Raw genomic sequence first — 27910 nt, 5'->3', positions numbered from 1 at the left:
GGACAGCACATATGCAAAAATAACGAATTATTATCACCAACCTGAGAAAGAACTCCTGGTCGGATCTGCAGTGGCTGCACAGCTGGGGCCTGAGTTACAAGGGGAACAGCATTATCTACCCTTATGGAATAACTAGTGGGTTTACCATGTGTCGCAGGAATACCTATGAAATAGAAAAGAATAGTTTTCAAATAAAAGAAAAACTTTTCTCTGAGTTATCTTACAAAACTCTTATAAATTTATGAACTGCTAAAATTCTTGTTAGGATTATAAAAAAAATCCCCTGCATAATACTCTATGTACCTTGTGGTACATCATTCCAAAAGTTGTTATAAAGCTACTCTTTCTATTTTACAATACATAAAGTTGAATCATTTATTGTTTTTGAAATTTCTCATTCCTTTTAAAGTTTGCTATTATACTTTATTTTTCTTTTTTAAAAGTTCTGCCATTGATAAGACACAAAAAGATGAACCTGACTCAAAATCCTTATCCTCTAGCAGGTAAATGTTCATCTTTTTACAAACTCCAAGCTGTGCTTGGTATTCTCTCCTTTAAAACCGTAATAGGATCTTACACCTGAGTCACCAAAGGGGGACTGTACCACAGCTTCAGTGACCACGACAGTCTACAGGAGTCAATAAAATTCAGGACGGCACACTCATTTCAATCTCCTAAGGAAAAACAAAAAGTAAACTTTTCTGCCTAATATGATGATGCAACTGAGCTTTGATCATTGTGATTTAATTTACTATTATTTCTAGTGGAGAGCTATTGGAACTCCAGGAGAAACACATGCCATTTTGCTTACCCCCTAGGAAAATTAGAGGCAGGATTACTACCCAGGCTAACACTGTTAATGTTAGTATGTCTGTCATACATTGCAAGAGCACCTTGCAAACATTACGACCCACAGTACTAAACTTTAAAGAGTAAAGAAGTGTTACTCAACTAAGAACTTTAACTAACAAGGTAGTAGGGATACCTCCTAAGATCAGAAAGCTCAGTTACTAAAATAAATTCACTATTTCATAATTCCAGTCTATTGCAGCACTTACTTTCAATATGGGCTGGCAGATTGTTTAAAGATAATTAGTTTTTGGATAAAAGTGATCTTGGGTGATCAGCCATTAAAAAAAAAAAATTGTTTTCTTTTCCTACTGAAAAATAACCTGACATTATTTATTGCATGAATACACAGTAACTGGTAATTCTAAGGAAGTTAATTTTATTGTGTTTATTTTCTCCAGAGCCTTTTACCCTACTGCGAAGGGTGCTCTACCCTCTTGAGCTCCACCTAAAGAGCTCAATGTGAATTAAGTTTAACAAAGATCTATGAGTTATTTTTTAAAACTGACCTTCTTACCCTTTCCAAAAAGCATGTGTTGAACAGCAAATTCTCCAAGAAATGGAATATAAGTACACCCAGGCTGTGCAGATATATTGCAGCAATAGAGAATCTCATCAGAGAAAAAAGCAGAATTCACTTCGATATGGATGAAATCACAGAGCGAATTCTTAAATTCCATCCCCCCATATTCAGGTTGCTCTTAAATTCTCCTCATAATCAAAGCCTTAAGATGAGAAGAATTCTCTTACAATCTCTCAAGAAGTTGAGTCTTTTTTTAAAATCAAATTCAAAAGGAGGTTAAAATTCCAATTTTCTGTATGGTTATAAGCTAAAACTTTAATGATTAGATTTGCTTGATATCTGGAAAGCATGACACAAAGAGCTCAAAGTCTATTCTAGTACAACAGAGGAGAATTTTGCTGGAATGTATTTGATTCTGAAGCAGTTTTCATCCAGAAGGGATGAATTAACTAGCTTTTCAGAAATGCTTGTTCACTATATACAACCTATACTCAGATACGTTAAGTAAAAGCCTGTCTAAGTCTTCTGTACATAAAAACAGCACAATATTAGGGATGTGGTACCTATTTAGCTATACCTACATATTATATGTATAGTATCTAAAATACATGAAATGCATGCTTAAACAATATAGCTCCAAAGTAAAAAAATAAAAAGTGAAGTACAACAAACATAAATTTTATTTTAAAATACAAACTATAATGGTACCATAACTGCTACTCAATAATCATTTTAAAATGTTTCATCGAAATGTTGTTGTCATTCAGTCATAAAGTCACATCCGACTCTTTCCAACCCCATGGGCTGCAGCACACCAGACTTCCCTGACCTTCACTATCTCCCAGAGTTTGCTCAAACTCACGTCCATCATGATGGTGATGCCATCCAACCATCTCATTCACTGTCATCCCCTTCTCCTCCTGCCTTCAATCTTTCCCAGTGTCCAGAATCTTTTCCAGCTCTTCACATCAGGTGGCCAAAGAATTGGCGCTTCAGTCCTTCCAATGCATATTCTGGGTTGATTTCCTTTAGGATTGACTGGTTTTACCTCCTTACTGTCCAAGCGACTTCTCAAGAGTCTTCCCCAGCACCACAACTCAAAAGCATCAATCAGTCTTCGACATTCAGCTTTCTTTATGGTCCAATTCTCACATCTGTACATGACTACTGGAAAAACCACAGCTTTGACTATATGGACCTTTGTTGACAAAGTGATAACTCTGCTTTTTAATACATTGTCTAGGTTTGTCATAGCTTTCCTTTCAAGGAGCAAGTGTCTTTTAATTTCATGGTTGCAGTCCCCATAAATGGTGATTTTGGAGCCCAAGAAAATAAAATCTGTCACTGCTTTCACATTTTCCCCATTTACTTGCCCTGATGTGATGGGACCTCTGACGCTACAAGGATATTTTTTAATTTTTTAAATTTTTAAAAGGCTTAATTTTTTAAATATTGTGTTTTAAGATAGCTTTTTAACTCTCCTTTTCCGCCTCATCAAGAAACTCTTTAGTTCCTCTTCCCTTTCCGCCAATAGCATGGTATCATCTGCATATCCAAGGTTGTCAAAATTTCTCTTGGTAATCTTGATTCCAGCTTTTGATTCACCCAGCCTGGCATTTTGCATGATGTACTCCGTAAAGAAGTTAAATAAGCTACAGCCTTTCCCAATTTTGAACCAGTCTGTCGTTCCATGTTCTGTTCCAACTGTTGCTTCTTGACCTGCATACAAGTTTCTCAGGAGATAAGTGGTCTGGTATTCCCATCTCTTTAAGAATTTTCCATAGTCTGTTGTGATCCACACAATCAAAGGCTTTCACGTAGTCAATGAAGCACATATAGATGATTTTCTGGAATTCTCTTGCTTTCTTTATGATCCAAACGATACTGGCAATTTGATCTTTGGTTCCTCTGCCTTTTTAAAATCCAGCTTATCCACCTGGAAGTTCTTCATTCACATACTGCTGAAGCCTAGCTTGAAGGATTTTGAGCATTACCTTGCTAGCATGTGAAATGAGCACAAAGAAATAGAGGAAAACAATAGAATGGGAAAGACTAGAGATCTCTTCAAGAAAATTGGAGATATCAAGGGAAAATTTCATGCAGAGATGGGCACAATAAAGGACAGAAATAGCAAGGACCTAACAGAAGCTGAGGATATTAAGAAGAGATGGCAAGAATACACAGAACTATACAAAAAAGATCTTAATGACTGTGATAACCACAGTGGTGTGGTCACTCACCTAAAGCCAGACATCTTGGAGTGTGAAGTCAAGTGGACCTTGAGAAGCATTAATATGAACAAAGCTAGCAGAGGTGATGGAATTCCAACTGAACTATCTAAAATCCTAAAAGATGATGCTGTTAAAGTGCTGCACTCAATACATAAGAAAATTTGGAAAACTCAACAGTGGCCACAGGACTGGAAAAGGTCAGTTTTCATTCCAATCCCAAAGGAAGGCAATGCCAAAGAATGTTCAAACGACTGTACAACTGTGCTCGTATCTTCAAAACAGACTGGCACATTATGAGATAAAGGGGTAGGAAGACCAACACTGGGATTTTCTACAGAAACGCCAAAATGGATTAGAGGGAAAACTTTCCTTTCTAAGCAGCCACTATACTAAGATAAGAAATAATGAGACAACATATTATAAAGCCTGCCTGTTATGCTGCTGCAACCACACCTATTAGTTCAATAAGTGAACAAATATTTTGCTTTGTCTTATTGTTAATTCCAAAACCATTGTTCTTGACATCTTATCAGTTAACGACTCTGAGAATATCTCCTTTTCCTTCTGTTATCCTTGTATGAACCACTCACAGCTGTTATATGGCGTGCAGGATCTTAATTTACCCACCAAGGATCAAACCAGGGCCCCCAAGAAGCAAAAGCCCAGAATTCTAACCAGGAACCCCCAGGGAATTTCCTGCTACTCCAGATCGTGATGAAATACACCACACTGTATGTAGAAGGCAATCCCCAAATTAATTTTGGCACATGGAAGAAAGACAGAACCTAACAATGTATTTTTTGTTGTTTAGTCACTAAGTCCTGTCTGACTGTAGCCCATCAGGCTCCTCTGTCCATGGATTTCCCAGGCAAGAATACTGGGGTGATCTGCCATTTCCTCCTCCAGGGGGTCTTCCCAATCTAGGGATCAAACCCATGTCTCCTGCACTGCAGGAGATCCTTTACCACTGAGTCACCAAGGAGAAAACAACGTATTAGCACAGATTAAACACATCTATATGAAAATGTATTTGTCAAGATACCACTTAAGTAGTAACTGATTGAAAAAAAAAAAAGCATCAGTTTTGTGTGCTCAAGTATTTAGAAGTAAAACATCTATGACTTACTATTAACAGTGTGTGTATGTGTAATAGAGAGAATAAATATAACATGTTAATACTTGTTGAATCTAGAGTAGAAGGCATTACTATTATTTGAATTTCTCTAGATGCTCAAAATTTTTATAACAACAGTTGAAGAAAAAGAAACACAACAGCATCTTTAAGAGTGACAATATGCTATAGGTATTTTTATTACCAGATGAGCCATGGGTCGCCGTCACAGGTAACAGACCAAAGCTACCCTGGGCAGAACCAAAGTGGCTGAAGAGCTGCCATGTTTTCACATCTCTCATGACTAGTCAAGCAAGTCAACACACTCTTGGTGCTTTTTAGATATTGTGAGGAGATTAAAATAAAAACTTCAAAAAGTTGCTCATATCCTTAAATAAACATTTAAAATATCACCTTCAGAACCCAGAAATATTAGAGCTGGAAATGATCAAGAGAGTAGCCATTCCATCTATTTTCTTTGACTAAGGCTGAAGCAAGTTAACAAACTTGTCTGGGATGGCAGAGCAAATAGAAGAAACGAGAACTAGGTCCCAGGCATCCTGACTTAGCACCAAGAGCTCTCACTTATTATTAACAGCATTACAACACGTCAAACAGTCCTCTCAGGCCCGTGTGAAATCTCTTGATTTTAAGATTTAGACGTTACAGCCAACAAGGACAAGATGCTAGTACAGGACCTGGGAAAGAGGACTTCATTCCAGCTACTCCAGCCAAGAAGCTCACTGCTACTACTCTCCTACCACAAAGAAGTTCCTCAGTGTGAGGATTAATGCCTCTTCAGAGGCATTCTGTCATTATCTCATTTGAGGACTTGATATTTTTTAACTAAATAAAGGCAATTTGATAAAAGTCAATATTTAGAAAACAAAAAACTAAGCTATGGGTAAAAAAGCTATGGGATTAGGAAAGAAATCCTTTGACCAAAACATAAAGATCTGAGCTTGCAGTCACGGTAATGTCTAGAGATGACATGCAGATATTAAGTATTTAACCTGAATATCTGGAGCAGTTTTACCCAGCATAGAACAATCCACAGCTTTCCCAGTTCATTAATTCCTACTAAAGTATTTTATCATGCTAGACTCTACAGGAAATACAACTGTCATATGATCCACTTTGTTAATGATGACTACAATGGAACTCCAGTCAGTTAATGAGTATCAGTGGTTTAAAGGCTACTGACCAACTTAAATTCAAGTATTAATTCAAGAATTAATTAATTCAAGCATTAAATGTAACAAAACCCATGCAGTATATCTAATGAATAGATGCCTACACTTATTTTAAAATAATGCATGCCAAAACTCAAAGTGTAATTTAAATAAAGAATACCTTGAATAGCTGGGGGACAGATAATCAGTGTCTGCTGAAAAGCATCACCACAACCAAAATGAGCGGTTCCAGCCTGCAGAGGAATCCCGTGGTGTACAACCGAATGAGCAGATGTGGTTAATGCCTGCAAACAATTTATGGACATGGCAATCATTATACAGAGTAGGCTTCTAATAATTGCGTACATATGCTTTATAAGTAGAAATAAAATGCATTTTAAAAAACCATAGGGGTACTCTTTTGCCCCCTTCTGATGCCTATGCAGAAGCTTTCTCTATCTCCTTTATACTTTAATAAAACTTTATTACACAAAAAAAATAAAAAATAAAAAACCATAATTCTGTGATAAAGACGGACTCAGAAATTGATCTTACTGAAGTCTACTTCTTGTAGATTTGAGACACAGAAGAGCCGATAGATTGTATTGAAAGAATAAAAGGTGAAGGAAAAAAAATAAATTTGAGTAGGAATGTTCCAACTGTTACCCTAAAATATTAGAGATTTAATAGAACAGCACAGTAAGACCTCATCAGCACTGGAAGTGCTAATATGGAAATTTATGCATATTTCAAAAGCAAAATGATTAATTGTTAAATAAAAGAGAACCAAAAATGACCAAATACTGTTTGGTCTTACCTGACTTCTTAATGTGCCAATTTTAGTAAAATTTGCTGCCAGATTAGTAGTACTGCTTGGAGCAACTGGTCTTAAAAGTGAAGTTTTATTGTGATTATTTGCATCACATGAATTTGGATGGGACTTACAAATATCCATAATATGAAAACAGGACTTTACACTGCAAAATAAAAAGTAAACAGTAATGGTCATACTCTTTTTTAAATGTTTAGAATAGTTTAAGATTAAAAATTATTTTTAAAAGAAAAAAAAGTCGATGGCTTGCACTTAATTTGCAGATTTCCAATACTATGTCTACCAGGAAATCCTATAGGATGGAAGTTTGAAGCAAGCAGCAGCAGATGCTTCTATCTGAAACATTTTCTTGAGACAGTAAAGCAACAGTGAGCACATTTTGGTGAGCACACTATAATTTGTGACCTCCATTTCATTTCGGGCATATATTCTTCTCCACCAACCCATTAAAAAACCTCCTTCCACAAGGAAGAGAGGAAAGGGGGGCAGGGGAATGGAGGAAAAGAGCAAATGGTAAAGGGAAACTGAAAAAAGGAGTTTTTCAATTTGGAGTTTGCAGGACTCAAAATTGAAGGAGGAAAAACTTAACACTTTCTTTAATTATAAATATGTCCGGTCATTATGTAAAAGTGCTATCACTCAGTCATTTTCAATATGCTATTTTGGAAAAAGAACACTGGACTGTGATTTAGATTTGCATTCTAGTTCTACTCTGCAATTTACTGTCTATGTGAACTTGGTCAAGTTAGCTTAACCTCTTTTGACTCAGTTTACTTATATTTAATGAAGAAACTCAATCATTTTTCTAACAAACTGGTTTACTATAGACAGCATTATCATTTCTTCAGAATCATTTTAAAAGATTTTAAAGTAACATACTGGTTGCTATGAGGGAAATCAAGAAGATGCTTCATATTAACAAAAGCATGGTTCAAAGTCTCAGCTGGAGTAATTCTTAAATCTGCGTCAATCAGCAACATTTTTTTCAACAGACCAACAAACTCTCTTCTATCAGCTTTCTCAGCCAAAAGATCACTTCCTTCCAAATCCATCACTGTGTTCACCTGCAAAATCAAAATTTCAAGACATCAAATGAAAATAAACCATACAACATAGTATACGTTAAAGTCTCACAATTCAAAAAAAAAAAAAACCTCAACACAGGAAAGAACAAAGAACTACAATTATTTTCAAATAAGAAAGAACACATCTCAAAAATATTTTGAGGTATCAAAAAGCATTCAAAACGGGGAAAAAACTGCTTTAACTAAACAAACATTCAATTCTAGAGAGATGTAAGTAATAGAAATATGTTTGCTAGGGTCTTCCTTTTTAAAGAAAATACTGAAGAACAGGATAATACAAATCAAAGATTTGATAAAGATGAATGAAATTTAGTTTCTGAAACGTTAGAATCAATTTCATTTGACGAGCTTAAAAACAGCAAGCACTCTGTCATGCAGAAAATGATTAACTATTTTGGCATTCTTGGCATTCAAGTCACCCATTTACATGCGTGAAAAGCTGGCACATGTGTCTGCGGTACTCACGTGCGCCACATCATCCAGACTGCTGAATATGTACTTTCTGGCTTCTTTAGACTTCATTCCTGTCTCTGCCTCATGTTCTTCCAGTGTCTTATTGAATATATCAGAGAAGGAAAATATCTTATTACTACCATTTATAAATTCTTTATTTCTTCAATTCTGGCACATTGAGTCTAATATATTGACTATTCTAAGGCAAGTAGAAGTTTCAAAAGAATAACTATCAAAATATAAGTTTTAAAAGTATATAGAAAATGAGACATTCAGGTTCAGGTCAAAAAATATATAGATAAAAATCACACACATAGATAAATTCCCTAACAAAATTACTAAAGTTAATCATTAAAGATTTACTGATCCTGGGAATAAATTACATACTTGGGTTACACAGTAAGTGGTTAGGTTCAACCCTGTCCCATAAAGCTTGATAAATGTAGAGCTGGGTAGGGAAGAACTCAAAATGATACACATAAAATTTTTTAAACTGTTTAAAACACATTACTAATTGTGTTGCCAGGTTAGAGAATGAGCTAAGCTATTCAGAAAAGACTCTCCTTATTAAAAGCGGGATTGGGGGATGGCAAAAAAGAAAAAAGAAACAAATGTAATAAAATAAAAATAGGCACAGAGAGTATTATCCATGAATGTAAGGCATCTTAGAAAACTATTTTTCTAAATATTTTTTTAAGTGAGTTACCTTTAATCTCCAACCAGAATGGGAGAGATCTGTTTCTCTGCAAAAAAATCTTGTGGATTTTGTACCCACATTTAACAACTGTTCTCCTGGTAAACCTTGAGTCTGAGAAATGTATCGAATCTGAAAGATAATATACAACAGAGAAAAGTTATTCTTTTATTGCATTAAGACATTAATTGAATAGCTATATCAGACACTAAGCTAGATGTTAGGTCAAGAATTAAATGATGTAGTGTGTGTGCCCTAAGAAATCAGTTTGCATGTATGCTAAGTTACTTCAGTCATGTGACCCCATGGACTGTAGCCTGCCAGGCTCCCCTGTCCACGGGGATTCTCCAGGCAAGAATACTGGAGTAGGCTGCCTTGCCCTCCTCCAGGGGATCTTCCTGACCCAGGAATCAAACCCATGTCTCTTACTCTAGTGGAGAAGATAAGAAGTAAGCGATTATAAAGCAGTGTAATATATGTAATACAGGTATAATAAAGGCATGCCGTATGAGAAGGCAAAGAAGAGACACATAAAATAACAGTAGTCATATAAAGTTCCAGAAGAGGTGATGCTCAAATCAGGTAGTAAAGAACAAATAGTCTGTTAGCCCTGAAGGAGTGGAAAAATGTGATCTATTCTGATATAAGCCTTCCCCGGTGACTCAGACAGCAAAGAGACCAGCTGCTAATGCAGGAGATGTGGGTTCAATTCCTGGGTCAGAACGATACCCTGGAGAAGGAAATGGCAACCCACTCCAGTATTCTTGCCTGGGAAATCTCATAGAGGAGACTGGCAGCTATAGTCCATGGGATCCCAAAGAGTCAGACACAACTGACCAAGTAACACTTTCAAGGTTATAATATGGAAAATAAAAAGAATATATCCATACATTGAGAGACTGAGGTTCACTAAGGGCGAAATGGCAAGAGACGAAAGTGATCTAGTAGGCAAAGGGCTTTATCGATAGGTTAAGAAGTTTGGATTTTAATCTGAGAGGTAATACTGGGAAACCACTGGAGAAAGTGAAGAAATCTACACAGGAAATTGACAGCTACTTGACTCAGTGACAAGTTAACCTGACTGGGTAAATCAGGACTATGGGAACACTGGAGGGCATGCATGCGTCTACCTCATGACATACGTATGCTTGGGTCAGTAGGGAAAGAGACACAAGCACAGATGAGCTCTCTCAGGAGGACACTGAAAAGCCCCAGCCTCAGGGCCTCTGAAGTTAACATCATTCTGTTTGAACACTCTTCCCCCATGCACCTGTATGGCTGTGTTTCGCTACCTTCAGCTCTCAGCGCAAATGTCACCTCTTCATTCATGAGGCCTTCCATGACCCACCAATAAATAAGGACAATCTGTCCCCTCTTCAGTACCCCTACCTCCCCTTCTCTGTTGTTATTTTTCTCCACAGTGCTTTTTACCATCTGACATTCTGCACATTTACCTTGTATTTCCTTATCAATTCTGCAGTAGAAGTAGGAAGGACTTTGTTCTGTTTCCTTACATATACACCCATGACAGTGTCTGGTACATCATTCCGTTCAGTTCAGTCATTCGGTCGTGTCCGACTCTTTGCGACCCCATGAATCGCAGCATGACAGGCCTCCCTGTCCATCACCAACTCCCGGAGTTTACTCAAACTCATGTCCATCGAGTCGGTTATGCCAACCAGCCATCTCATCCTCTGCCGTCCCCTTCTCCTCCTGCCCCCAATCCCTCCCAGCATCAGGGTCTTTTCCAGTGAGTCAACTCTTCGCATGAGGTGGCCAAACTACCGGAGTTTCAGCTTCAGAATCAGTCCTTCCAATGAATATTCAGAACTGATCTCCTTTAGGATGGACTGGTTGGATCTCCTTGCAGTCCAAGGGACTCTCAAGAGTCTTCTCCAGCACCACAGTTCAAAAGCATCAATTCTTCAGTGCTCAGCTTTCTTTTTAGTCCAACTCTCACATCCATACATGACTACCGGAAAAACCACAGCCTTGACTAGACGGACCTTTGCTGGCAAAGTAATGTCTCTATTTTTTAATATGCTATCTAGGTTGGTCATAACTTTCCTTCCAAGGAGCTAGTGTCTTTTAATTTCATGGCTGCAATCACCATCTGCAGTGGTTTTGGAGCCCAAAAAATAAAGTCTGACACTGCTTCCACTATTTCCCCATCTATTTCCCATGAAGTGATGGGACCAGATGCCATGATCTTAGTTTTCTGAATGTTGAGCTTTAAGCCAACTTTTTCACTCTCCTCTTTCACTTTCATCAAGAGGATTTTTAGTTCCTCTTCACTTTCTGCCATAAGGGTGGTGTCATCTGCTTATCTGAGGTTATTGATATTTCTCCTGGCAATCTTGATTCCAGCTTGTGCTTCTTCCAGCCCAGCGTTTCTCATGAGGTACTCTGCATATAAGCTAAATAAGCAGGGTGACAATATACAGCCTTGAAGTACTCTTTTTCCTATTTGGAACCAGTCTGTTGGTCCATGTCCAGTTCTAACTGTTGCTTCCTGACCTGCATATAGGTTTCTCAAGAGGTGGGTCAGGTGGTCTGGTATTCCCATCTCTTTCAGAATTTTCCACAGGTTATTGTGATCCACACGGTCAAAGGCTTTGGCTTAGTCAATAAAGCCAAAGTTTTTCTGGAACTCTCTTGCTTTTTCAATGATCCAGCAGATGTTGGCAATTTGATCTCTGGTTCCGCTGCCTTTTCTAAAACCGGTTTGAACATCTGGAAGTTCACAGTTCACGTATTGCTGAAGCCTGGCTTGGAGAATTTTGAGCATTACTTTGCTAGCGTGTGAGATGAGTGCAATTGTGCAGTAGTTTGAGCATTCTTTGGCATTGCCTTTCTTTGGGATGGGAATGAAAACTGACCTTTTCAAGTCCTGTGGCCACTGCTGAGTTTTCCAAATTTGCTGGCATATTGGGTGCAGCACTTTCACAACATCATCTTTCAGGATTTGAAATAGCTCAACTGGAATTCCATCACCTCCCCTAGCTTTGTTCGTAGTGAGGCTTTCTAAGGCCCACCTGACTTCACATTCCAGGATGTCTGGCTCTAGGAGAGTGATCACACCATCGTAATTATCTGGGTCATGAAGATCTTTTTTGTACAGTTCTTCTGTGTATTCTTGCCACCTCTTCTTAGTATCTTCTGCTTCTGTTAGGTCCATACCATTTCTGTTCCTTATCAAACCCATCCTTGCCTGAAATGTTCCCTTGGTATCTCTAATTTTCTTGAACAGGTCTCTAGCCTTTCCCATCCTGTTGTTTTCCTCTATTTCTTTGCATTGATCGCTGAGGAAGGCTTTCTTATCTCCCCTTGCCATTCTTTGGAACTCTGCATAGTTGGCCCTAAAATAACTGTTCCCCCTCCAATATCTGTTCCCCAACTCAACAACTGGGCAGCACAGGAAATAAACAGAGGCTTAAGCCCTTGAAATTGTGTTTGAAAACATAGGGTTCTTTCTTTAAACCTAGAAGACAACTACTCTATCCTCTCCTGCATCTTCTATTTCTTCTTCTCTACGAGATTTTTGCCCTCAACCTACAAAAATGTTTAATATCTTCCAGCCTAAAAACAAAAAATTCTAACTACTTGAAACATTTGAGTAAGTCTTAAAATAATAATCTATAGTTTCCTTTTCATTCTAAGCTCAACACACAACAATTGGAAATCTATCACTCTCACAAAACTATATGAAGGTAAGTGATGTCCTGTCATTAACTGAACATTTAGTAGTTGAATATTAAACCTTCTTACTTTAACACTATTAGCTATTATCTTTTCACTTAAAAAACTGTTCCTTTCATTTCCACATTATTCTTTTCTAGTTGTCTTCTTACTTTTTGGCACTCTTTAATTGCCTTCCTCCATAGCTTTATCTCTAATTCTATGTCTAAATATTTATCTCTAGCTCTGGAGACCTAACTGCTTAAGTGAAACTCTCCATCTGGAAGGCCTTTCAGTACCTCAAAGTGAATACATCCTAAATGGATTTTTCTTAAACCTCTTAAAACCTCAGGTATTTCCCCTTTGATGATCACTATCACAATGCCTGAATCAGAAACCTGAAATTGATGCCTGACAAGTACCTCTCCCACATCACCCTCTTCCCAACAACCAAAACTCTTAACAATTTTATCTCATTTGTATTTTTCGTAACTCTCCCTCCTCTCCATTCCTCTTCAGGTCTTCTTCAATTCTAGTTATACAGTCTCCCAGTCTACAGCCTCCTAATTAGTCTACATGCTTCCCTAATGGGCTTCTCTGGTGGCTCAGTGGTAGAGAATCTGCCTGCCAATGCAGGAGACACACGCTGGATCCCTGGGTCGGGAAGATCCCCTGGAGAAGGAAAGGGCAACCCACTCCAGTATTCTTGCCTGGAGAATCCTATGGACAGAGAAGCCTGGTGGGCTACAGTCCATGCAGTCCCCAACCCCATCCACTCATCCCGATTCATTATTCACATTGCCAAGAACAAGAAATTGCTAACAGCCATTTTGGTAAAATATAAATCTGATTGTTACTCCCCGGTATAAAATTACTTTATTGCCTACAGGTTGGATTCCAAATCTCTAATTGGCATACAAGTCCCCCCGCCCCACTTTATCTCTTCCCAGCTCTTCACACATTCCGTTATTCCAACCTCCTCCAGCACCTGCTGAACCTGGCATGCTCCAGTTTGTCTTGCTGAGATTGCTCTCTAACTCCTACTTATCACGACCCTGTCCCTCTCCCTCTTCACTGCCAAGCCACTTCACTAAGCCAATGTGCTAATCTTTTACTGTTCCTTCTTCAAGACTCAATTCAAGAAATTGTCCTTTGTAAAGCTATCCCTAACGAAACACAGGCAATCGTCTTCTTCTGTGCTACCACCACACCTGGAATATAGCAATTTTAATGCATTTATAATACAAAACAATTATTTTTACATGTCAGTTTTCCCTGCTAGAATATGTGCCTCCTGACAACAGTCTATGTTCATGTATATTTGTATCCCCAATTTTACATGAAATGATCATTAAAATCTTCACCTTACAAATTAGTTTCACTTCATTAAAGTGCAGTGCCTTTCCCTCACTCAGCATTCCAAGTGCCTGAGTTCCATGTTTTATAGAAAGAGAAAATGAAAAGTACCCAGATGCTGCATCAGAGTCTCTCAAAGTAGGGAAGGTGGTCAACATATCAATTTCAACAAACATACACAGGGCATTTACTATGATAAAGACATGCAGATTAGTAAAATATGGTGTCACTCTTCACAGCATTAATTCAGTAAAATAGATAAATAGTTAAGCCCATAATCTGCAATTAAACTAGGAAGTGCCATTATAAAGAAGAAAACAAAGTGCTAAAAGAACCCAATAGAGCAGTTAACATACCTTAGAAGTAGACAGAGCACTGAAAAAACAGCAAATGAACCTGCAAGTTAATTTCTGGTCCTAATGCCTGCCAGTCATTTTCAGCGAGAACTTGTCCCACCCATCTGCCCCTCCCATCCGCAGCGGATGAAGGGCAGGGATAGACTTAGAAGCAGTTTGCCTTGTGAACTCAACTAGAATTAAGCTAAGCAAATCAGATTTACAATGTCAGAAACATAAACTAAGAAACTCCAGACACCATTGAAGGATGAGCTGAAGGGCAAAAAGCAGAGCTAGAGTCTGATGCCTATGCTAACATAACCAGAGTAAGCAAAAAATCTGAGTAGCAAGTTAGAATCAGAACAGATAAAAGCACTTACAGAGCAGCTAAATTAGACTCATGATCTAGCACCAAAGAGAAATTCTACCAATGCCTACTAATTCTTCTAAGTGTTGCTGTGAATCCAAAGCCACCTTCAACTCCAGACTTCACAAAATCCAGGCAGAGTAAAGCTCATTCTTGAATTTATGTGATAGTCCACACATAAATGGGGCTTCCCTCACAACTCAGCTGGTAAAGAATCTGCCTGCAATGCAGGAGACTAGGGTTCAATCCCTGGTTGAGAAGATCCCCTGGAGAAGGAAATATCAACCCAATCCAGTATTCTTGCCTGGAGAATCCCATGGACAGAGGAGCCTGGCAGCTGTAGTCCATGGGGTCACAAGAGTAGGACACAACTTAGTGACTAAACCACCACCACACATAAATAAATGAACTCTTATTTGAGCCTACTTGAGAAAGCCTCTTTGAGACCTGAATAGCTTGACGAAACAGAATTCCTTAAAGATTCTCACCCCACCCTGGAATGGAAATAGGGAGCTTTATTTTTCTTACGTAAGATATAATGTGATATTACCAAGTATAATAAAATTTGAATATAAATCCAGGCTTTTAGCCATTATGGATATGGTTCTATCTAAACTCTAACAAACATTCTGCAAGACCAATCGACATTTATCAAGTAAATACTGCCATTCATCCATAAAAACATTATTTAATTTCCTGAACGATACTGACATTTTCCCAGTAAGTATAAGTCAAACTCATTACATATAGCACCAGTGAGACAGTATGCCTACAATAAAGACAGGGAAGGATCCAAAGCACAGTACCAATTCATGAGGCAGCCATCTCTATACAAACACAGTATATACAATTGTGTACGAACAGAAATAAAGGCATATGAGAAAAATATAATGCAAAAAATTCTCAACATGGTCAGTAGCAAGTTGTAGAATCCAAAATTCAAAGAAGTAATTGCCTTGGAAAGACTTTACGAGATGACACAGACGATCAAAGGAACAGAACAGAAAGTTCATAATAAAGAATTAAAATAATCTGAATAGTTTTTCCTAGTGACTCAAATTTGGCCTTGATGTATGTAACTATAGGTATACTGTTAACTCTCTTTCACCTCTTCTGGAAAAAAACTATCGGTTAGAATGTTAAATAAAGATTACATGAAAGACATATCAACAAAGGTTAAGAAACAGATATTACAACACTTTTCATAGAAGTCTTTATTTTTCTAAATGTTTCACATGCACTTAAAATAAATGTAACCTGCACTTTTGCATGTAGTATTGGGCGTAGTGCTCTATGCCTGTATTAGTAGATCAGCTTGGTTAATCATGTGTTCAAATCATTCATATTCTTACCGATTTTTTTCTATCTACTTTCTCTATCAATTACAGAAAGAAATGCACTGTAAATCTCTACTTATGATTATGGTTTTGTTTCCCTTTTTTTGGTTCTATCAACTTTGATTTATAATATTTTGAAGCTGTTGCAAGGGATATAAAATATAGAATTTCTGTGTTTGTGATGAATTGCATTTCCAAATTAATTGGCTGGGCTTCTGCTCTTTATAATCAATACTGATATATTTGTGATATAAGAACACTCCTGTTGTTAAAAGCAATGTTATTATTAAAAGCAAAACAGAAGAAGAATATCTAGTACAACATACAATTTGAAAGAGAAATATTTGTACAAAATGTTATCACAAGGAAAAATGATAAACCAGCAGAGGCTGCTGGCTCCTTCCCTGGAACTCAAACACCTGGAGACAGAATACCAGTGGAGGTTGACGAATTTGAGAAACTAATATAAAGACAGTGAAAACCCTCTTTGAGTGAGAGCAGACTGGCAGTGAGGGTGGAGGTGGAGTCTGGAAGAGGGCCGGTGCCAGGGAGTGAGGGCAGGCTGCAGCAGGGTCCGTTGGCCTCTCACTGCCTTCGAAGTATCATTACCCATGACACAGTGCAGAGGCAGTCTACCGCTAACAGCACAGCTGCTGGACTCAGACTACCTGTTATCAGACCTGCAGGTCATTAACCGTCCCCACTCCTTGGCTTCCTCATCTATAAAACTTCATAGGGTTGTTGTAAATATTAAATGAGTTAAAGTGTTGACAGTTTCTGGCACATAAAAGAAATCAACAAGTATTAATCAGTAATGTCACTACTACTGCCCACTGCACTGCCACTGAAAGGCAAAAAATAAGTTAAAAAAAATAAAATAGCAACAATGCCCCAATTGGGTATCCAAGTATATCACAGTAGCTGATGCCTAGAACAGGAAACAGGTAACAGAGAGAGACATGCCCTTTCAACATCCTGATCAGATGATCATAATCCAGGGAACTGAGGAAATTTTATGAAATTCAACCACATAAATAAAGTAAAAAAAACAACCAAAAAACAAAAAAATGCCACTCACGTGAATATTTTAATGCAAAAATGCATTTCAGAGTCCAAAACCAATTTAGGATAAAAAATGAATAAAAAATAAAACTTCAAATTAGGAAGACAAGGGATAGCCCTTATATTTCAGGATAGCCCTAAAAACAGACATTTATCAAAACCAAGCAAGCATCATATTTGAAAATGAGGATGAAGTCTAAGACTGGAACAACAACAAAATCATCATTCTTATTGGTTTGCATACATTTATTTTGGAAAATAACCTTTAAAATACTGGGTTGAAAACTGTGTAACTATTGATGCTGTATGCTAATAACTTTTTTCAATTATTATGACCTTTTGGAATTAAAATGATACACATTCTGAAAATATTGTTCATCTGGATCAGATAACAATTTTTTTCTCACTTTTGGTTTTTTTTACTTTATTATAGATTTTAGAAAAACTGAATTTATAGGTTCCTTTTCAGTATCAACATGAGTTGTCCAAGACTAACTATAAGGTCCAAATTCGGAGTAAAATAGCAAATCGACCTTTGTACTTCCACTAGATGGTGTCCTATTCCAGAGTACCATGCATGCCATAAATTGGTCCACAAAGCCAAAGGTGTATTTCCAGCATTTGACAGGTTCCTCAGTACTTCAGCAGCTAAGGCATTATGGGACTTTTCAACCAGATCATTAATTCTTTCAAAACTAGTTAGCTTGGCCTCTGAATCAAAGTTAAGGATTGGGTTAAAAGATGAAGGAAGGTAAAAATCTATGGAAATTTTTACAGAAGTGGTCTTTTAAGAGGTATGTTGAACAGGGAGAGGGAAAGTAAGAGTATTTAAAAAAAAAAAAAAACCTGGCCTAAAAGAAGTTTCATGGGTAGAAAGTCTTTGGAAGAGGATGAGATTAAAGTTAACAATAACATCTAATAATTAATATTAAATGATTTTTAGAGTCATCTCAGCAACATTTAAGTCACTAAATTAACTACCTCTCATATCCCCTTTTACGTAGAAAGCTAAACCCTAGAAATCAGATATCTTGCTACAGTATCTATATGTGCTTTTAAAATGTTCTACCTTCCTATTTTTTCATATCTAAAAGTTAAATAGTATATCATTTAAATAAAAATATAAGCCAAACAAAATTTATGTAACCCTTGTTAATTCTGACTAATATTTTTCACTAAAATATGAGTTAAGTATATATCTCTCTCTAATAAGGGAGGCATGCTATAAAACCTTTTCAAAAAGTGAAGACAAGTACTTCAAACGACAATCCTGGTAATAAAAACCAAGAGAATAGCAAACAATATTGTCTAGTAGCTTAGAAAGACTAATGAACATACCTGAAAACCACCATGAAAAGTGTGTAATGAGGTGACTCGCTAGATTCTATGGAGAATCATTTCAAATAATCTTAAGATAGACTTTTAGCATCATCAAGAACAGTGAAAAATACTAAAGAGGGGTCAGGTGACTGAGTTATTTAAGACCAACAACAAAAGGTGCTGGCTCAAGACCAGTAGTTATGATGCCTTTTATTTCTTGGGACAGGCTGACATTTCATCCATCACCAAAATCTGTCACCCAGGCAAAGCACTATTATTTAAATGGACACAGTCCAGCCCTTTGTGTATATACCTACAATATAAAAATTGGGACTAAAAAACATTCTCCCAAGAGGTTTACAAAACTGGTTTTCAGGTATGTGGATTACAACTTTGTTTATGAAATTACAACTTTGTTTATGAAAACACTTTAAAAATCAAATCCTGTTTTGAGATCTTGAATTTCAATTCCGTAAGATCCCAGGTTTTGCCATTTTATTCTAACAAGAGCTTCACATGTATTGTATGCCTGGGGAAATGCATTCCTATAAGTCTACTGTCTTTCTTTACATTCTACCAACTCCACTGGATTATGTAACAGTTCTGTTACCTGGTCATACTCCAAGGCTCCCGGGTAGAGAGGCCATCCAAGGAATAACTCTGCAATCACGCATCCCAGTGACCACATGTCTATGGCTTCACAAAACGGCAACCCCAATATAATCTCTGGAGCTCTGAAATTCAAAAAATTTAAAAAATGATTGTAAAATTATCCAGTTCATCTGATATTCAAAGAAAAGCTCATAAAATCAGAGAGAAATCATCTATTCACAGTAATTCATCATTTTTCAGAACTCTTTCAAACCTAACAATAATCCTGAATTAAACTTAAAGGGATGCTATGAGTACAATGGGGAGCTTCCTTGGTGGCTCAGCAGTGAAGAACTTGCCTGAAGGAGATCCAGGTTTGATCCCTGAGTAGGGAAGATCCCCTGGAAAAGGAAATGGCAACCCACTCCAGTATTCTTGCCTAGAAAATCCCATGGACAGAGGAGCCTGGCGGGCTACAGTCCATGGGTCACAAAGAGTTGGACACAACTTAGCAACTAAACAACAGGAGTACAACATTGCTATGATGAAATAACTACACTTAATCTAAGTTTTATTAACATGACTGTAAAAAAAAAAAAAAAGGAAAAGCACAGATCTTGTTTTTTGAGACTACAGCAGAAGTAACACACTAGAAAGAGAACTGACAGATTATTAAATACACACATTAAATACCATGACATCAGCAGAACTGAAAACCAGACAGTGAAAGATAAGACTCAAACCAAACAAAACAAAGCCCCAAAGACTAACCATGGATCTAGACCGAGGTACTACTTCGGAAGATCATAATAAAACTGGGTTATCTGTTCTCCAAAACAGACACGACCAAGTTCACTGTATTCTGCCTTAAAGGGCAGAAAAATACAGAGAACATCAAAAAGTTAAAACGCATTTTAGCACGTAAAGAGCTTTGATTATCTGGAAAATGTATTCCATGAAAGATAACAATTCTCAGATAAATTATATTGCTACTTCCATGACTTTCCCATAAGAAAACTGACATTCTAAGAGAAAGTTTCACATACAGTTCTCTAATTCCAAAGTCATACAATCATGGTTATCCTGAACAATTTCAATGGTACAGAGAAGTTATAAAAACAGTACAATACATACTTTTTCCTAGTCCACTTGAGAGTAATTTGCCAAATAATGGCATGCTTTGTACTTCCTACATACAAGATTCAGTTCAGTTCAGTCGCTCAGTCATGTCCGACTCTTTGCAACCCCATGTATCGCAGCACGCCATGCCTCCCTGTCCACATACAATATTACTCTAATAATCACAATACAATCATCAAAGTCAGGAAACAAATAGTGACACACTTTCACCAGCTAAGCCTTAGACTGCAAGTTGGGCCAATTGCACAGGTAATTTCCTTCATGGCAAAAGAACCCAATTCTGAATCATGTACTGCATTTAGCTGTCATATCTCTTTAAGTCTTTTCCAATATGGAAGAATCCCTCAAGTGTTTCCTCTATTTCTATGACCCTGGCATAAGATATTACAGGCCAGTTATCTGTAGAATATCCCTTAGTATGGGTCTATCCGACATCATCTTATCATTAGATCCAGGTTCTAAATCTTTGGGAGAAATGTTTTAAAAGTGATGGTTTTTCTTCCTCATTATATGCTATCAGGTGGTACAAAACTGATTTGCAGCACTACTGATAATATTCACTTTGATTACTTGATTAACATGGTATCTGATAGATTTCTTCGCTATCAAGTTTCTTCTTTCCCCTTTGTAATGAAGTTTTTTGTGGGGCTTCACTTTCAGGCTGGAATCCAATTTCAATTTATCCATTTATTTACCTATGTAAGTATAATGAATTCCTATTTTATTCACTGGGTTACAATTCATTACTGTAATTACTTACTCTGATGTGCTAAGTTTCCCAGACTTGACCAGCCGGAACTCCTTCGATGAACAACATGGGTCCTCATGACTATTGAGGTGGCACTGTTCCCGGGATCTCTCAGTATGCTTATTTAATACAGTTACAAAAATCCTTCTGCCAATTTTTTTTTTTAAACTTAAGAGTGCTGATTGTCATATCTCCTAATGCAGTGGTTCTCAATCTTGGCTGCACATTACAATTTTTGTGCTGGCCACACCCATACCAATTAAATCAGAAACTCTGAGGATGGGACAAAGGCATCAGTGGTTTTTAAACCTCTCCAGCTGATTCTAATACGTGACAAAAGTCGAGAACCAAAGCCCTAGACTCAACAGTTAAACCCAATGGAAAGACGATTCCATCTCCTCCCTACAGTTCTTCTGTTCGGAATAAGTTCAAAAGATAATAAATTGTTTGCTACCATAGATTTGGAATCTATTGACTCTACTCCTGAGTATCTCTTCTATAATTAATATTTAAGATTCAGTACATTCTTAATCTACAGTACTTGTTAAAAACAAGTAAGTGTCATGGGGAGATGCTAAGAGGAATAAAAGAACCTTAAAACATAGTTATAAAAAGCCTTCACTCTTTTGACTACTTAACTCTAACTGTGTAGATGTATACACGTAAATTATATAATCAAATGCTAAACTGTACTACAGAAAGAAAAGGCTTACCTTAAACTATATTTATTATCATATTCACAAGATTTTATCCTTTTTTGTTCACTATTTTATACACAGAACATAGCAGAAGATATGCACTCAATAAACATTTCTTAAGTAAGTCATGCCAACACAGGTTGATTCACACAAAGGAAACAAAGCATCAGTGTGAAATGTGGATATGAACTAGGCATCAGAAGAATAAAAGTCTAGGCAGAAAGAGAAATGAGCACAAGAGTTTATAAAGTATATACCAACCTATACTTCAAAAGGTTCAAAGCAAAAGGCAGCTAGTTTCAAAAAGTACGGAGTAAATGAGATTCATTAGTAATAGTTAATCATATATTAATCTGAATCCTAAAGACTTGCCAGTAAGACTAATAGAGCTATAGCTGTGTGTAAGGACTTCATGGTTATTTTGAAATAATTAATACAAAAAATTCACAGGACTTGAAATGGACGACTGTAGAAAATTTCAACATTGTATTTGGTAATGCAAGAAAACTAACAAAATGATAGTATTTAGGATGTACAACTTAAAGAGACAAAAATTTCTTGAAATTTGGTCAACAATTAAGAAAAGAGTTCTGTCAACTGGACAAAGAGTGATGAATTCTTTCTGCCATTTACTGCCATTTAGTGAGTGAGCCACTTTGACCGTGATAAGAATACAGAGTTATCTTTTAAAAATCTTGATTACAAATTGTAATAAACCACTTCAAACACAAAATCTAAGATTCAAAAGAGTTATATATAGGGAAGCAAACTCAAATGTCTCATTTTTAAACAAGAATTTTAATTGCAAGTTTTATACAAACTCATTATGTATTACTGCATCAGTTTAAAATCCTGAGAAGCAGATGAGATGTGCAAAAAATTTCTTGGGGAGAAAATGTCTCTGAAGGATACAGAGGGAGATGAAGCAGGAGTAGGTGAAGAGAGCCTCAGACCTCGAGCGGTTCTGACAGCTGTGAAAGGGGGCAAAGGAAGAATTAGAACTTCTACTCGACGGCAGTGCTGTTAAAAGAAGAGTCTTGGCAGGTCAGTGGGGAGTCTCTAAGCAAAAATCATCTGCTAGAGTAGGTCCCCATCAAACTAGAGCAGCGTAGCTCTAGGGCCCCCAGTCTGTTTGGTCATTGGCTGGGAGTAGCCCAGAAGAATGGGCCTCTGCCCAGCACTGACGCGTTATCTAAAAGGCACAACAGGTGGAGGCTGTCAGTTAACTGCTCTTCACAGCAGGTTCTCTTGAAGTGGATCCGAATGGCACAATTCCAAGGCTGCCACAGCCATCTTCCCAAAAGCTTTTGTATTTTATTTTGTAAAACATAAATATCATAAAGAAAATGCAATACATTTCTTCACCAAGTCTGAGTCAAATGTACTCAAATTCTCTCCAGTTTACCAGGGCATACCACAAAATGTTACATTTTCTATATGTATCATTACATGTGAAAAAGTGAGGAAGCAACACCTTCAAGCATTTACAATCTAGATGAAACTGCCAGAGATATCAGAGCTCGGCCAGCCAGTCTTACTATACAGTAAACTTTAAAAATCAAACTATTCACCAAAGAATAATATATCCATCTGTCACTTAATGAATAAAGCTTAGTTTTCTGAATATATCTTAACTGGCCCTCAAATTATTTCTCTGGGCTAAATATACTTTTGAATATAAATGACCATAGCAGAAAGTCTCATTTATGGATGACTCTCAAAATAAACCTTGTGTTCTACACCTAAAGGAAATTCTTCCACTTCTTTTCTTATCCACCTTAACTCCCTTCTGAGCATCTGTAATGTGAGTGGTGTGCTAAGGATATAGCAGGGAACAGACATCATGTGTACTTCTGTAGACAGGCAAGGCACATATTAAACACGTCCACTGGGTGGAGAGTGTAACTAAACCACTTCACCACTCTATAAATACTAACACAATTAGAAGGCAAGTGTCAAATCCACAAACAAACTCAAAATTTTAGGTTATACGGTAAGAAAGGCTATGCATAAAATGCCATGTTTCCTTTTTTGCTATGTGACTAATAAAACTTACCAATATTCATTAAAACCAAGTCCTTTATACTTTTCTAAAGCCTTGAAATACTGATATAAAATCTAGGTAAAGTGGGTAAGCTAAAAAAAATGTTTTTCAGTGGGTAAACTAAACTCTGAATGGTCTGTGGGTCTTTTGCTAGAGAACTCAAAAAGAATGTTAGCAGTAGATAGTTCAAATAAGAACATGGTGACATACTGTCACTCAGAAAAGATGACTATTAATTGAACATTTTACTTTATTTCATTTTTATTTACTTTAAGTTGAAAATTCAACTACTGGCAGAGAAACCTAGCCCTGTTGGGAAAAAGGATGTCTCAGTTCAGGAACTCAATATGTCAAGTTCGAGGAACAGTTATATATTCTTATAAGAGAAAGATGCCCTGAGTTATCCTGGCATTAGGCTATGATCATGCGATGATTTCAAGGCCATCAAGAAAGTGGTGACCATGATACGGCTCCTAACCTATTTTTTCAAATACAGATAATACAACAGTTAGGCCAACTTGATTCTTTAGCCTGCCTAATATTTCTCACTAAAGTTAATTAAAAAAAACTAGCATAATGTTGATATATTTCAGTTTCTTGAGAGTTTAGTGACAGGAACAACCCAGGTCTCGTTAAGTTCAGGACACTGATCAAGTAATTTCTGAAATGACAAAACTAAGGGCCAGATTCTGATGATTCTGTTGGGGATGTCACTCAATAAAAATGAGAGCTACAGCTAGCCAGGCTTCTCTTGATAAAACTCCTCTGGTGGTGGTGGTTTAGTCACTAAGTCATGTCTGACTCTTGCAACCCCATGGACTGTAGTCTGCCAGGCTCCTCTGTCCGTGGGATTTTCCAGGCAAGAATACTGGAGTGGATTGCCATTTCCTCTATACACAAATGTACAGCTACATGCTTCGCTCTACTTTTGACAATAAGACACCAGAGAAAAGCAGCACAAACTTGGAAAAGGTAAATAAATGGTAAACTCAATAAAGATAAAAATAATAAAATTAGAACAGTCTTCCTTGAGGTAGGTGATACAGAAGATATTTCTAAAAATAAGCTTTATTAAGACATAATTCACATACCATATAGTTTATCTGTTCAAATGGTACAATTCAATGGCTTTTAGTATATTCACAGAATTATACAACCCCAATCAATTTTAGAACATTTTCATCACCATGAAAAGAAGTCCTTTATCCATTACCAGTCACTCCCCATTGTTTCCAAACTTCTCCATCCCTAGACCACCACAAATCTCCTTTGTCTCTTTAGATCTGCCTGTTCTGGACATATACAAATGGAATGGTACAACATGTGCTCTTATGGCGAGCTTCTTTCATTTGAGGTTCAACCATGTTGCAACATGTACCAGCACTTCAATTATTTTTTATTGCAGAATGATGTTCCATCGTATGGGTATACCAAACTTACTTATCCATTCATCAGATGATGGATATTTGGGTTGTTTCCACTTTCTGGATATACGAAAACTGAAAAGTTAACCAGGAAAGGCCATGCCACCTCACCAGGCTATTGAGCAAGACTATACTCCAGGGTTGAAGAAGGTCAGAGTAGAAAACCTATACTCCAAAAACAATAACTTACTTCCTCAGAGTACCGATTGGTACAGGAAGAAAATGCCTTTGATGAAATATATATCCGAAAGGGAAAACAGGGTGCTAGTGTTAAAAAAAACTACTGATTTTTCAATGCAGCAGGCCTTACAATTGAGCTAATCCTGTGCTACACCTCTTTTTCAAACCTCTAGGGCACTAAAAAATAATAACAATAACAACTTCTTGACCATCTACTGGGAATCCAATATAAAAAGAGCATGGGGTCATGGGTTAATTTAAGGGTATATTTCATAAGAATGTTTTGCTATAGTGCTACTATGCAGAAAGTTCTGGGAAGACAAATCTGAGTCTGGTAAGGATGCATGGCTTCAAACAATGAAAATCATCTAGAGAGAGCTAGATTTTAAACACTTTAGACACCTAGCAATCCCACCAAGTAATTTACCCAAGCCTTAGTATTTTCATTTTTGAAATGGGTTTTACTGATGCAGCATACTCTGAAAATTATCTAAAGGACTAGGTAAAAGACTCTGTAAAATTTAAAACAGCATATACATTTTTCAAATTTATTCATACTCCCACTGTCCTAATTCACACCTCCTCTCTTCTCAAACCATCACCTCCTCCCCCATTCTCATTCCTGACTGTTGTCCTTGCATCCAACTTTATTTGGCGGGGGTGGGGGGATATCTGAAAGAAACTTCTACATTCTCACCACCACATCTACTAGCCCACTTACATCTGCCAGTACTTTTATCTAAGGCAACGATGCTCACTCACTGAAGGACATCATTCCACCAATTTCCCAGTCTCTCTCATCACCAGTCTCTCCCTCCCTCCCTTCTCCCCACCCCCCAACAGGATACAACTGTTCCACATCTCCCATTTTGAGAAAAAAGAAAAAAGCGTTCTTGTTTACATACTCTCCTTCAGCCATCATCCGTTTCTTTGTTCCCCCTTAAACCAGGCCTTCTTAAAAGCACTGTTAAGAAACGCTGCCTCCAATTCTGCCCCTGTCTTGAACTCAGCTCTAATCAGGCTTTCATTACCCCATCATTCCACCAAAATAGCTCTTGTCAAAGTCACCATCAGCCACTGCATTGCCACATCCTTGATTTATTTGGCTTGCAGCAGTTGACACAGTTGACTGTGCTCTCCTGCATTAAACAGTCTGCAATCTGCCAGGACACCACTCTGCTCTCTTTACCTCACCAGCACTCCCTTCTCAGATTCCTTTCCAGTTCCATCTCATTTCCACAACCTTTAAATTCTGGGGTGTCCCAAGGCTGTCTTTAGATACCTGTCTTCTCTACCTACATTCACTTCCCTTAGGTGATCTCATACAATCACATGGTTTTAATTATCACCTGTATTCTTAAACCCAAATGTGCATCTCCAAACCAGACCTCTCTCCCCCAACTCTAGACTTTCCTATCCAACTGTCTACTCAGTATCTCTTACTGTCAATTATTAGATATCTCAAACTGAACATGTTCAAAACATCTTCGCAATTCCCTCCAACCCACTCTTCCCAACCTCAGGAAATGACAACTCTATCCTCCTAATTTCTCAGGCACATAACTGGTGTGAGAATCAAATCTAACTCTCACTTTTCACAACTATCAGCAAATCCCATTGACTTTATCTTCAAAACAGATTCAGAATTTGACCATTTTGCCCCACCTTTCCTGCTAAAACCACAACCCACGCCCCACCATCATCTCTTGCTGCAAGCTTCCTAACTGTTCTTGCTTCTGCCCTGTCCTCTACCATCTACTCTCAACTTAGCAGCCAGAATGATCCACCTGGTACGCAACTCCTACCACGTCACTCTTTGCCTCAAAACCTCCTAGCAGCTTCTTCCTGCCTCACAGTAAGGTCAAATTCTTCACAATGGTCTATACAAGGTCAGACGTGATTCTGCCCTCAGGAAATCTACTTAACATTTCCTACCATTATCCCATTGTTTGCTCTGATCCACCTGCACTGGCCTCCTACTGCTTCTGATCATAGTTGCTGCCTCAAAACCTTTACATTTATCTAGGAGAAGGTTCCTGGCAGAGGGAAAAGCAGAACGTGATCCCTTCACTCTTACTTTGTGTTTCTGTCCAAAGATCTGATAGAAAGGCTTCCCTTTGCCTCCTTAAACAGAGGCCTGCCAGCACTCACCCTTACCTCTCCCTCCTTCATCTTGCTTTACTGTTCTCTAGCACCGGCCACCAACTGATAGGCTTCCTTATTATGTTTTCCCCTCCCCTACTAGAATATAAAACCATGAGGGAAAGAACTTTAATTCTTTCAATGCTATATTCCCAGCACTGAGAATACTGCCTGGCATATAGTAGGTATTCACTCATCCGTTTGTTCAATGAATTAATTGATCAAACAGTAGAAGCCGTTAGCAGTCTGTTATAAATATCTTTACTAAATACATGAGCCAAACAGGTATCAGCCAAGAGACTTGGCCATGCTAGCCACTTCACATTGGGGACAACTGAAATGTTTTGATTATAAAATAAAAGTCAACACCGCTTACTGAGCTTTAACAGCGTTTTAACACATTATCTCACTTAAAGATGATGTTCTAAAAATAGATTTCTGCCTTGTTCTTCTGTTTCGAGATAAAAAATGAGGTAAACAAAATGTTCCACATAAAACAAAAGAACCCCTCAACTGAGTACAGTCAGTCCACAGGATC

General features: G+C 37.5%; 1 protein-coding gene across 7 annotated transcripts in view; it reads right to left on the bottom strand.

Annotated features, from left to right (window-relative positions):
- HIPK3 (homeodomain interacting protein kinase 3) overlaps positions 1–27910 on the bottom strand; it is an 82203-nt gene that overhangs the window by 8903 nt on the left and 45390 nt on the right. For all 7 annotated transcript variants that reach the window (XM_043481127.1, XM_043481132.1, XM_043481130.1 and 4 more), the window contains 7 exons: positions 19016–19139; positions 8963–9082; positions 8269–8355; positions 7598–7782; positions 6704–6863; positions 6068–6191; positions 42–163 (listed from right to left, as the gene is read on the bottom strand). In XM_043481127.1, the coding sequence (XP_043337062.1) occupies positions 42–163; positions 6068–6191; positions 6704–6863; positions 7598–7782; positions 8269–8355; positions 8963–9082; positions 19016–19139 (922 nt within the window). The remainder of the gene's footprint in view (positions 1–41; positions 164–6067; positions 6192–6703; positions 6864–7597; positions 7783–8268; positions 8356–8962; positions 9083–19015; positions 19140–27910) is intronic.

This window comes from Cervus canadensis, chromosome 11, assembly GCF_019320065.1.
Source record: "Cervus canadensis isolate Bull #8, Minnesota chromosome 11, ASM1932006v1, whole genome shotgun sequence".
NCBI classification, from domain to species: domain Eukaryota; kingdom Metazoa; phylum Chordata; class Mammalia; order Artiodactyla; family Cervidae; genus Cervus; species Cervus canadensis.
Note: the sequence above shows the minus strand (reverse complement) of the source record. Positions and strands in the feature narration are given on the sequence as shown.